The sequence below is a fragment of the Triticum urartu genome, chromosome 4A (assembly GCF_056163025.1).
Source record: "Triticum urartu cultivar PI428250 chromosome 4A, HENAU_Tu73, whole genome shotgun sequence".
NCBI classification, from domain to species: Eukaryota; Viridiplantae; Streptophyta; class Magnoliopsida; order Poales; family Poaceae; genus Triticum; species Triticum urartu.
The window spans coordinates 595,632,007-595,644,804 of record NC_141876.1 but is presented as its reverse complement, the minus strand read 5'-3'; the positions used below and the strand labels follow the sequence as shown (position 1 = coordinate 595,644,804).

The window sequence follows — 12,798 nt, the reverse complement described above, 5'->3', positions numbered from 1 at the left end:
GCCAACGGTAACAACATTCTTAGTGCAATCTATGGTAGCATTGACAGTATTTAAGAAGGGTCTACCAAATATAATGGGACAAAAGCTATCTTGTGGGGAAGTAAGAACAAGAAAATCAGCAGGATATTTAATTTTCCCACACAAGACTTCAACATCTCTAACAATTCCAATTGGTGCAATAGTATCTCTATTGGCAAGTTTAATAGTAACATCAATATCTTCTAACTCAACAGGTGCAATTTCATTCTTAATTTCTTCGTATAAAGTATGCGGTATAACACTAGCACTAGCACCCATATCACATAAGCCATGATAACAATGATCTCCTATTTTAACAGAAATAACAGGCACGCCTACCACAGGTCTATGTTTGTCTTTAGCACAAGGTAGCAATTCTAGCAGTTTCACCTTCGAACTGAATGACATGCCCATCAATATTATCAGAGAAGAGATCTTTAACAATAGCAATATTAGGTTCTACTTTAACTTGCTCAGGAGGTGTATAAGTTCTAATATTGCTTTTACGAACAACAGTTGAAGCTTTAGCATGATCCTTTATTCTAACGGGGAAAGGTGGTGTCTTAATATAATAAGTAGGAACAATATGATCATTATAAGTGACAGTCTTTTCTTCAACTTTAATAGGTGCAGCTACTTTTACTTCTATGGGAGGATGATATTTAAACCACTTCTCCTTAGGAAGATCAACATAAGTAGCAAAAGATTCACAGAAAGAAGCTACTATCTCAGAGTCAAGTCCATATTTAGTGCTAAACTTACGGAAAATGTCGGTGTCCATAAAACATTTAACACAATCAAACTTAGGTGTCATACCTGACTCCTTATCTTCGTCGAAGTCCCAATCTTTAGAGTTGCGTTTAATTCTATCCAATAAATTACATCTGAATTCAATAGTCTTCATCATAAAAGAGCCATCACAAGAAGTATCGAGCATGGTGCGATTGTTTTCAGAAAGCCGAGCATAAAAACTTTGCATAATTATTTCTCTTGAGAGCTCATGATTGGGGCATGAATATAACATTGATTTAAGCCTCCCCCAAGCTTGAGCGATGCTTTCTCCTTCGCGAGGCCAGAAATTATATATATAATTGTGATCACGATGAACAAGATGCATAGGGTAATACTTTTGATGAAATTCCAGCTTCAATCTTTTATAGTCCCATGATCTCATATCATCACATAGGCTATACCATATCAATGCTTCTCCCTTCAAAGATAAAGGGAAGACCTTCTTCTTAGCAACATCATCGGGTATACCTGCAAGCTTAAATAATCCACAAACTTCATCTACATATATTAAGTGCTCATCAGGATGCTTTGTTCCATCTCCTGTAAAAGGATTAGCTAGCAGTTTTTCTATCATACCCGAAGGATACTCATAAGGAATTTCATTTTCAATAGGTTCAGTAGGTTGAGGAGCAACTCTTTGCTCTACTGGTCGGGGTGAAGATACCCCGAACAAGCCCCTCAGAGAATTACTTTCCATAGTAACAAGTGACAGTGAATTTCAGCACACTATATAAATTTTTCCTTACCAAATTCCACCTACCAAATGCGCTACACTCCCCGGCAACGGCGCCAGAAAAGAGTCTTGATGACCCACAAGTATAGGGGATCTATCGTAGTCCTTTCGATAAGTAAGAGTGTCGAACCCAACGAGGAGCAGAAGGAAATGATAAGCGGTTTTCAGCAAGGTATTCTCTGCAAGTACTGAAATAAGTGGTAACAGATAGTTTTGTGATAAGATAGGTTGTAACAAGCAACAAGTAACAAAAGTAAATAAAGTGCAGCAAGGTGGCCCAATCCTTTTGTAGCAAAGGACAAGCCGGAACAAACTCTTATAATAGGAAAAGCGCTCCCGAGGACACATGGGAATATCGTCAAGCTAGTTTTCATCACGTTCATATGATTCGCGTTCGATACTTTGATAATTTGATATGTGGGTGGACCGGTGCTTGGGTGCTGTTCTTACTTGAACAAGCATCCCACTTATGATTAACCTCTATTGCAAGCATCCGCAACTACAACAAAAGTATTAAGGTAAACCTAACCATAGCATGAAACATATGGATCCAAATCAGCCCCTTACGAAGCAACGCATAAACTAGGGTTTAAGCTTCTGTCACTCTAGCAATCCATCATCTACTTATTACTTCCCAATGCCTTCCTCTAGGCCCAAATAATGGTGAAGTGTTATGTAGTCGACGTTGACATAACACCACTAGAGGCTAGACAACATACGTCTTATCAAAATATCAAACGAATACCAAATTCACATGACTACTCATAGCAAGACTTCTCCCTTGTCCTCGGGAACAAACGTAATTACTCACAAAGCATATTCATGTTCATAATCAGAGGGGTAATAATATGCATATAGGATCTGAACATATGATCTTCCACCAAGTAAACCAACTAGCATCAACTACAAGGAGTAATCAACACTGCTAGCAACCTACTAGCACCAATCCCGGACTTTGAGACAAGAATTGGATACAAGAGATGAACTAGGGTTTGGAGATGAGATGGTGCTGGTGAAGATGTTGATGGAGATTGCCCTCTCCCGATGAGAGGAGCGTTGGTGATGACGATGGTGATGATTTCCCCCTCCCGGAGGGAAGTTTCCCCGGCAGAACAGCTCTATCGGAGCTCTAGATTGGATCCGCCAAGGTTCCGCCTCGTGGCGGCGGAGTCTCATCCGAAAAGTTCCTCTTTATTTTTTTTCTCATCGAAAGACCTCATATAGGAGAAGATGGGCGTCGGAGAGCCACCAGGGGGCCCACGAGGTAGGGGGGCGCGCCCTAGGGGGGGCGCCCCCCACCCTCGTGAGCAGGGTGTGGGCCCCTGGCCTTCATCTTTGGCGTGGATTTTTCTTTATTTCTTTTAAGACGTTCCGTGGAGTTTCAGGACTTTTGGAGTTGCACAGAATAGGTCTCTAATATTTGCTCCTTTTACAGACCAGATTTCCAGCTGCCGGCATTCTCCCTCCTTATGTAAATCTTGTAAAATAAGAGAGAATAGCCATAAGTATTGTCACATAAAGTGAAATAATAGCCCATAATACGATAAATATCGATATAAAAGCATGATGCAAAATGGACGTATCATGCTGCCACTGCTGGGGGATCATCAAGGAGGGCAACATCTGCTGCCAGTCCAGCTCCAGCAAGGAGGGCAACATCTGCTGCTGCTCCAGCTAGGAGGCAGCCAGCTGCTCCAGCTGCTCCCAAGGGTAAGGCAGCAGCCAGTAAATCTTCATCATCTGCTCCCAAGAGTAAGGCACCAGCAACCAGATCTTCATCAGCTGCTGCAAAGGGACCAAGGTTAGCTTTCATGCCTCCAAGACCAAGTGATGGTTCCCAGAGAGTCAGGAAGCCGAGCAACAGAATGAAGGATTACTTGACTGCCTCTGGTGCAAAATGGTGATGATTTGGTTGTGTTGATGCTTTATCAAACTATGGCATTTTGGTTGTGTTGTGAAACTATGTTGCTGAAGTTATGCTACTCCAGTTATGCTACTCCAGTGTTGATGGTGATTTGGTTGTGTTGATGTTGTATCAAACTTTGGAATTCTAGTAGTCCTGTGATGCTCAACTGTTATGATCAATTTGTGTCAAACTATGGCATTCTAGTAGTACTGCTGATGCTGTGATACTCTTGATGTTGTGATACTCTTGATGCCTACTTGATGCCTCGACGTCGACCAAAAGCCAAAAACCCATCACTTGGCCTACCTTGATGCCTCGACGTCGACAAAAAGCCAAAAAAAACCCTACTTGATGCCTACTTGATGCCTGGATGTCGACAAAAAGCCAAAAGCCCATCACTTGACCCTACTTGATGCCTCGACGTCGACAAAAAGCCAAAAACCCATCACTTGGCCTACTTGATGCCTCGATGTCGACAAAAAGCCAAAAACCCATCACTTGACCCTACTTGATGCCTCGACGTCGATAAAAAGCCAAAAACCCATCACTTGACCCTACTTGATGCCTCGGCGTCGATAAAAAGCCAAAAACCCTAACTTGGCCTACTTGATGCCTCGACGTCGAAAAAAAGCCAAAAACCCATCACTTGACCCTACTTGATGCCTCGACGTCGATAAAAAGCCAAAAACCCATCACTTGACCCTACTTGATGCATCGACATCGATAAAAAGCCAAAAACCCTAACTTGGCCTACTTGATGCCTCGACGTCGATAAAAAGCCAAAAACCCTAACTTGGCCTACTTGATGCCTCGACGTCGATAAAAAGCCAAAAACCCTAACTTGGCCTACTTGATGCCTCGGCGTCGATAAAAAGCCAAAAACCCTAACTTGGCCTACTTGATGCCTCGGCGTCGATAAAAAGCCAAAAACCCTAACTTGGCCTACTTGATGCCTCGGCGTCGATAAAAAGCCAAAAACCCTAACTTGGCTTACTTGATGCCTCAGCGTCGATAAAAAGCCAAAAACCCTACTTGGCCTAGTTGATGCCTCGACGTCGATAAAAAGCCAAAACAACCATAATTGACACTACTTAACTCAGAATCATCAGTTGAACAGGAACATACTAAAGCAAAAATCATCATTTGCAAACAGATTACTTAAGATAACATTAACCAGCTCTAAATACCACCAAATTTAGCACTAGTTCAAATCCATACATAATCATAGTTTGACATTCAGCACTAGTTCAAATAGCACCACATTCAGCACTAGTTCAAATGCAAACATCTTACTTAAGATTACATATCCATAGTTCAGGAGTACTCATAGTTAATAGAATTTAAACTACTATCATTACAACAAATGCCAAACCACACCCTGCAAAAGGTCAGCAAATGCCAAATGATATTGCCCATTCTTCTCTTGCACTGCTTTATCCATTTATGATGGCCTTGATCCCCTCCAGCTTCACATTGCTCTCTTCAACTGTCTTCTTGAGCTCATCAATGTGGATCTGCAAATTCTTCTTCTCTTCAGCTAGCTTCAACTTCATGTTCTTAATGACAGTACCTTGAGCAGCTGCTATGTTCTTCAAAGTGTCATACTTCTCCTGCAACTTGGTTGTTTCAGCATCTTTCCTTTCTATCACTGCCCTCTGCTCCTGGGCATCCATAAGTGCATTGACATCTTCAACCAACTTCTCATAGCTGGCCTAGAGTTTCTTCTTCTCTTGTGTCAGGTCATGAACAGTAAATGAATGCATCAGACATTCATCATTCCTGTCCATCTTACTCTGTTCATACATAGACCACAACTTGAACAGTGCATTCTCAAGGGTAGTGGGCCAAGATGGATCAATCCATTCTACTAGTCCACAGTTTTTACCTTCCGGAAAAAAGAGTATTAACAAAATGAATTACATAACAGTGACTTGCTTACAATGATAGGCTAGATTACTTTATACTAAAATTCAGATCATGCTCTAAAGTAAACAACTACTAAGTAAACAATGCTGGTGTGCTAACCCATGAATATTCTGTCCTAAAATAAGCTAACATGACAGAGTTAAAAAATGACCTAACTAAACAATATTGCCAGATCCAAACTAAAAAATGTTGGTCTGCCAACCCATGCATCTACTCTCTTAAAATATGCTAACCTGAAAGAGTTAACAAAATGACCTAACTAAACAATGTTGCCAGAACCAGACTAAACAATGCTGGCAGAGTAAACAATTAATGAATCCACTGTCCAAACTTCACAATATAATACAATGCCTGCTTCCACAGTAAACAATGACTGCATCCACTGTCCTAACCTCACAATATGATACAATGACTGCTTCCACAGTACATATCCATGCTAAACAAATGACATGTCTGTTTGGTAAATCCACAACTTCCAATTAGTTCAGCTGGAACCATACCTTCTCTGCACAACAAAGAAACCTCCTGCCAGTGTGAATCCCTTCGAAAGCAACACGCCTTTCTGCTGCCTTCCCGTATCCATGGCACAAAACATACATATCTGTCTCAGGGCCCTCGAAATCTGAGTCTTCAGTGCTAGCAGGAACCTGGAGTGCAAAGGAATGACAGAGACTTGGTCCAATGATTGAAAAGAAGCTCATTCCAGAAATCCCCAAATATCAAACCCTAACCCTAACTCTGAGAATTGACCTTAATGGTGTCGTCGTCAGAATCTGAGCTCATGTACTGCCTGGTGTGCTCGCTGCTATCGACCCATCACTCCACGACACCATGGCGCTGCGGCGGCGGCGACGGGTGCGGCGACCAAGAACAGAGCGAGAGCGAGAGCAAGAAGAGAGCGAGCGAGCAGAGTGGGGAAGGAGTAACGGTTGGCGCTTTTGACTGCTAGGACCGAACGGCGCTGTCTAACGCCGTCTGCCGGCTGTCGGGACGGCCTGGAGTGCCACGTAGGCGAAAAACAGGCCCCGGCTGTCATAAACTCACTTAACACGGCCCGATCCGCCGATCAGTGATTTTTGCAAAAGAATTACGCTAGACGTGGTGCTGTCTGCAGCGAATCTGTATCCTAGTGTTTTCCGCAAACCTAGCCCTCAAAGTGGTGGTTTTATGCAATTTACTCCTGCCGGATGTTTTCTCATTGCCAACCATTCTACATGTTCCATGCATTGTAGTTTCTTGGGAAAAAGCAAGCATTTGCTCAAATCATCTAGCGTACTAAGGATTATAAAGACGGATTAATTGTACATCTGTGCATAAATATTGTTACGTTGTGTTACTAGTATTTCTTCAGAGGGTCACTCATACATATTATAAAGTAAAAGGTTCCTAAATCTGTATGCCGAATAGGCTATGAAATTTGAATGCGTTTTTTCCAACGTTGGTTTTTTCGCTTTTGCAGAGAAATGTGCTGGACATGAATGGCAAATACGTTACCAAATGATTAAGGGGATCTGCCATGGTCTACACTACCTTCACAAACAACGCATTACTCATTTGGATCTGAAACCTGAGAACGTTCTGCTGGATGCTAACATGGAACCAAAAATTATAGACTTTGGTCTGTCAAGATTCCTTGCTGAAGGGCAATCCATAATTGTGACCAAGCAAATATTTGGAACACGGTAAGCTAAGCCTCTTGAGAACTCCATTTTTTACATCGATGTCAAATATGTTGAATTTTCTTTGTACCAGGATATCTCATATTGACTATTGTATATATTGTCATGCAGGGGATCAATTGCACCAGAACTTATTAATAGTGGTGAAATATCATTCAAGTCAGACATATATGGCTTGGGTGTCATAATCACAAAACTATTAACGAGAGATAACAACTACGATTTTGAAGATGTGAAGATGTAAGGAGCACCTATCTAGCCATTCTAGTATATGTTGTTTAGTTATGTCAAAAACAATTACCAATCATACATGCATAGTCAATTTTCAACAAGCAGAAAGTTCGTAGTTTTCATGTGTGAAATCATACTAAAAATTCTTAAGCAATTTCGTAGAACTCGTAAAGTGGATATACATGCAGAGAAACATGGTGAAAGAGTCCGAGTAAACAAAAATATTAGCTGAATTAAATCTGTAGTTTATCGCACTTTCAACTAGGTAGAGAATTTGGTTTGGCATTCCTCTGTTAACATCACTGCATGCTTGAGCTGAGCTGGCACCCATGTGTGCCAGTTCCACGACCTGCAGCACCTCCCACGGTCGACATCCTGCATTTCCAGACACCCTGGACCTGGAGACAGAGCCCAGACATCTAGCTGTAGTTCTACGTATTTCCTAACGGCTCCCATGGTAAGACGGCTTTAGATCGTTATCTCCTCTACATGGACAAAGGAAGCTTAGAGTTTCTTCGGTATCCTCCTCCAGCAAGGCTGTCATTTCTCTCCGCCTCCCGTCATCTTCCATCTCCATGTGCTGGAAAGAGGGGAAAACTCTGCTCTTTATCTGATGTACCACTGAAATGCACTAGTAGGCCTATGGAAAGCAATTACCTACGAACTTGAGACATGTATTGTTTATCATCAAACAAATCTTCGGTGTATGGCATAAGTTAGTTCAATTAATGGGTATCCTCGCTTCATACAACATATGGGGGTTGTTATCCTTATTATATATTCTAACTTTACAGTGGCATAAAACACTAGAGGTGGGCTGCTCACAAGAGAAAAGGTGTGTTGAGATAGCTCGAAAATGCATGGAGTATGACCAACATAAGAGGCCTACGATGGATGAGATCATGCAGGAGCTGAATGAGATGGAAAACACTATCCAAGAGAAGAAGCCTTCAGTTGTTCAAAAATGGAGAAACAACCTGTCGTCTTCACTGGTATGATTATTCAAAGCAAATAAATGCCCTTATAACCTCAAAATTAAATAGAGCTTTTCTCTAGTAAAACATCTTTTTGTGAGAGTTCTTTCAATCACCTATTGTTATCCATCATTTGAGATATTTGGTACTCCTGTGGTGGCTTGAAACACTTGGCTGATGAGCAGAAGGGGCACTGGAGACAGAGGAAGGATCGAAACTAGCACATTCAGTCCACCCTGCTTGGAGCCTGAAGACGTCAGGAGACTTCCACCCCGTGTGGGTAAATTGCTTGATGTGATGTGCTATTGTTTGTGCATGGTTATATCTCGATCGGCCTGTAACAGTGTCATTCGCAATGTGGCAGTGACCTTGATACCGTGGCCAATTGTGTTTTCGAGTTGTTCAGATTGCGACTCTGCTTGGTTCATCGGGTTGCAAACCAGACCTAGCTAGCACTTGGTCTGAACTGGTTGTATCAGTACCATTCTATAAACTGTTCAGGCTCTGTTTTCCTCCGTCCGTACGGTTGTCATGCGTTCTTCTTGCATGTTAAATTTTATGACAGCACCAGTACTGAACTTGTGATCCGTGCGGTGTGTATTTGTTGTGCTAAACTAGCATAGAATAGATCTATTTTTCCTGTAATTTAAATCCATTGATTAGGAAGGATAAGTAAACTTTGAAAGAAAGGAAAATGATCGTCTAATTATGTGCTGTTAGTAGCTAGATGGCTTCTCTCTCTTTTTCATCTGACGAAAGGATAAGGAGGCAGCCTACCCAGCGCTACTGGTTCCTCGTCCATTAGAGATGAGGTAGGAGGTGACATGGGAATCGATGTCGTTGCATCCGGGTTGGGCGCCGCCGTCGCCGCCCGTCTCCACCACGAACTTCTGTCCCCGCAGGGCTGTTCGGCTCTCGCTGTGCTCCCGAGCTTGGCACAGCCTCATGTCCGACCATCACCGGTCGTCTCCCTGTCGCAATTGCAATGTCAGAGTTGCAAATGGTGATGAAAACGACGATGGTGCTGCTGCGACATCATCACTCATTGCAAAAAAAAATCCGCAACATCAACAATGTTGCAGAAGTCCTCCCGCAACATCATCTTTGTTGCATAAAATTCTTGATTCACAATAGATGGCATCATCTTTTCAGTAAAAAAAATTCTGCAACATTATTCATGTTGCAAAAGTCCTCCCACAACATAATCTATATTGCAAAAAGGTGAAGATGAAAAAAATAATTCTGCAACACCACCACCTACTGCAAAAGTCCTCCCGCGGCATCATCTATGTTGCAAAAAAAAGTTGAAGACAAAAGTAACGCTTTGGTGGTTTTGCAACAAAGCAATTGTTGCAGAGCGAGCTGCGCAACATCTATCTTGTTGGAATTCCCGACGCGTCTCATTTGGAAGATCGGATGGCTATTTATTCCCCAATCCAACGACGCAGGCAGGAGTAGCGCGGCTTAAACGGAAAGGACAATTTTGATTGGGAGCCACGGAATCCAAGTCCTTGATGACACACTAATCAGCAAGGAAAACGTTTAAAATAAACCGGATGAAAACAACCAAACACAAGCCTCCGCGTGCGATCGACACGCGTCCCTTCGCTTGGCCCCACACCCATGTATTTTTCTCCCGCATCTTCGTCTCCTTCGCGACTCACAATTCTTTCCTACAGATCCCCTCTCTCTCTTGCTGCCCACATGGCGCACGCTCTCCTGCTGCCCACTCAAGATGGCCACTCGCTCTCCTGATGCCCACTGCCGTAGCCGCGCTCGCCCTTCTCTTCCATGGCCGAGTTGTTGCTACTGCAAGGGGCGCCGCTGCGTTGCAGCCAGTAGGCAGAAGCTTCAATGTCGACCACCGCCTGCCATGGCCGTCGGAGTTGATGCTGCTACTGTGACGGGGAGCATCTGCGTATGGCGTCAGAGCTGCGATTTGAGCATCGCGCATGGCCTTCCTGAGCTGTAATGGAGAGCGGCACTGCGAAGGTGACTGCGGCGAGTGGCCGACAAGGTGATGCTGCAACTCCGACGAAGTTGCCTTGAAGCCGTTGGGGAAGCACGCCGGTGTTGCAATGGGGCAACCTCCGGCCGCTGGAAACAAAGCCGGCGCTCCAATGGAGCTTCACCGGAGTTGCAATGGAGCTTCGCCGGAAGCAAGTGCTGCATTGTAGCTTGTCGGAGTTGCATCGGAGCTTCGCCGGAGCTGCCAATGCTGCGTTGTAGCTTGTCGGTGTTGCACCGGAGCTTCGCCGGAGCTGCCAGTGCTGTGTTGTAGCACTGTCGGAGTTGCATCGGAGTTTCGTCGGAGCTGTTAGTGCTGCGTTGTAGCGTTGTCGAAGTTGCATTGGAGCTTCGCCGGATGTCGTCGGTGCTGCGTTGAAGCTTCGCCAGACGCCGACGGTATGCCATGAGAGATGCAGTGGAATTGTTTTCGGGATGCAACAACGCGGCATAGAAGCAGTCGCGCACTTACTACTGTCGTTTGGCGTTGCTATGATCCAACTGCCACAGCGGGCTATGATCCAGCGGCCACAGCGGGCTAATCGGACGGCCGCCTAGCCGGATGATTTCTTAAAGAAATCATCCGGCTGATTTATAGCATCGGCCAATCGGCAATGTTATTTCTCTACGACTAGTAAAGCGTGCACTTGCAATGCACGTATCATCAAAGAGTCATGGTTCACACCCTCCTAACTTCTCCCACTAAGGGAAAAATGGCGGCGACAGTTTGCCCTTCCCTTTGTCATCAAGATAGTGGGTCCCCTCATACATATTTCACTGCTCCAAACTGAGGGGGGGGGGGTGTTTCGACTCTAGCACGATGAGGATGTCGTTGCATAAAAATAATACAACCCGCTCTCGTCCACCACCCAAAAAAATTGGACAATGCACCATTCATGCATTTTTTTCTTTCAGTGGAAACAACAATCTATTAATAAATAGTTTGCAATGTCATGTGCAATCAGTTGCCTAGCAACACACCTATGCTCTGACTTCGGTTTTCACCGCATTGCTTCATCTCTAAATGTTTAGAGCAACAGTCAGTAACACCCCCCCTTTGTGGTTGCAAGCACTCACGTGGTTGGTCATTATTTTTTGAAAAAGAATTGAAAAGAATCAGTATTTACCTTCACCCATTCACCCATTTTCTCTAGTCTTAACCACCTATCCAGTTGCCTGGCCAGTTGTATTGTGGCAATCGCATCAGGTGTACCTGCAAAATAGGTTTTTCATACAATTGTCATGAGGTTGAGTTTCTGCATCATTTTCCCTTGTCATATTAGTGTTGCTTCAATATAAACATAAAAATAGCTGATTCGTTTGATCAGAAAGTAAATACCAGGGTTTCAAACATGGTTGACGAATTGCATTGGAGCTTACAAGGTATGGAATGTCAAACTGATAGTAGTAACGGCATGCGTGTTGAGAATATCTTGTCCTATATGTCTTTTTTTACGGGTAAAATCTTGCATTAATCAAATAGCATCATCATCATTACAATCTGCTTTACTACCTCTCGCAAGCCGGAACCAAAACGAGGAGACAAAAGATGATTGATCTCAGCAATCAATGATGCAAACATTGATCTGTGTAGATCCTTCTCCTTGAGCACGTTCACTACTGATAGCGTGTCTAGTTTCACACAAATAGGCAACTCTGATCTCTGAATGGCAATGAATATTCCCTCCATACAAGCACATAACTCTGCTTCGTGTCCTATATTATAATGAAGAAAATAAAGTTTAATTTCATATGAAGTATTTTAATAACCTTAAGATAAGTGTGACTTCATTCATAATCATCTTTATCAATAACTTTGAAACCACAATCTCCCACACTTACAATTTTCAGAGTCCTAGTCTTCTCAAACATTGCATTCATACTTCCTGCCAAGAGAAAGGTCAAAATAGCTATTAGAAAAATTAAGGCAGCCTAGAAACACAAATATGAGTTAATCAATACTCGTATTAGTTCAGAAAGTATCATTCTTTCAATAGCCAGTCTCCAACCTTTTATGATTTAGTATGATTGCCACGTTTACTGGAGATGTGGCCAATGTGTTATCTGCTCTCTGATGTCCTGCAAGGCTACTAAAAACAGAGAAATCATTTGCATATAGATAAGTAATTTTATGCAAAAAAATAATGGTTGAAAACTTACTTAAAAATGCAATGCTCCAATTTCGCAAACACTCATTTCTTTTTTTTTTCCGGGAACACGCATGAGAATTGCATGTAAATATATTAAGAAGGGGAGAGTATATCAACCTAAAGAAGGCCAACAAGAGCAGCAACGCCACAAAGTTTAAACAACTATAAAACAAAAAGATGACACAGCCTGCAGCTAAATATCGTTGTCTCTTCAGCAAAAATATTTCCATGAAAAAATCTAGCTATAACTTAGTATTTTCTATTTATATGTGGCGTGTCGGGTTTTTTTCAATGAAGAAAATGAACAATGCATTTTCTATATCTCAATTCTTAATCCGCAATTTGTTAGAGCTTCAGTTTTACTCATCGTCCTTAAACTCTG

At 42.8% G+C, this 12,798-nt stretch overlaps 1 protein-coding gene across 1 annotated transcript in view; it reads left to right on the top strand.

Annotated features, from left to right (window-relative positions):
- Positions 1-8,283, top strand: part of LOC147977008 (cysteine-rich receptor-like protein kinase 45) — a 58,058-nt gene extending 49,775 nt beyond the window's left edge. Inside the window, exons 5-7 of the mRNA XM_087521059.1 lie at positions 6,835-7,057; positions 7,166-7,286; positions 8,080-8,283. Of these exons, the coding sequence (XP_087377185.1) occupies positions 6,835-7,057; positions 7,166-7,286; positions 8,080-8,283 (548 nt within the window). The remainder of the gene's footprint in view (positions 1-6,834; positions 7,058-7,165; positions 7,287-8,079) is intronic.
- Positions 8,284-12,798: the final 4,515 nt, after the last annotated feature.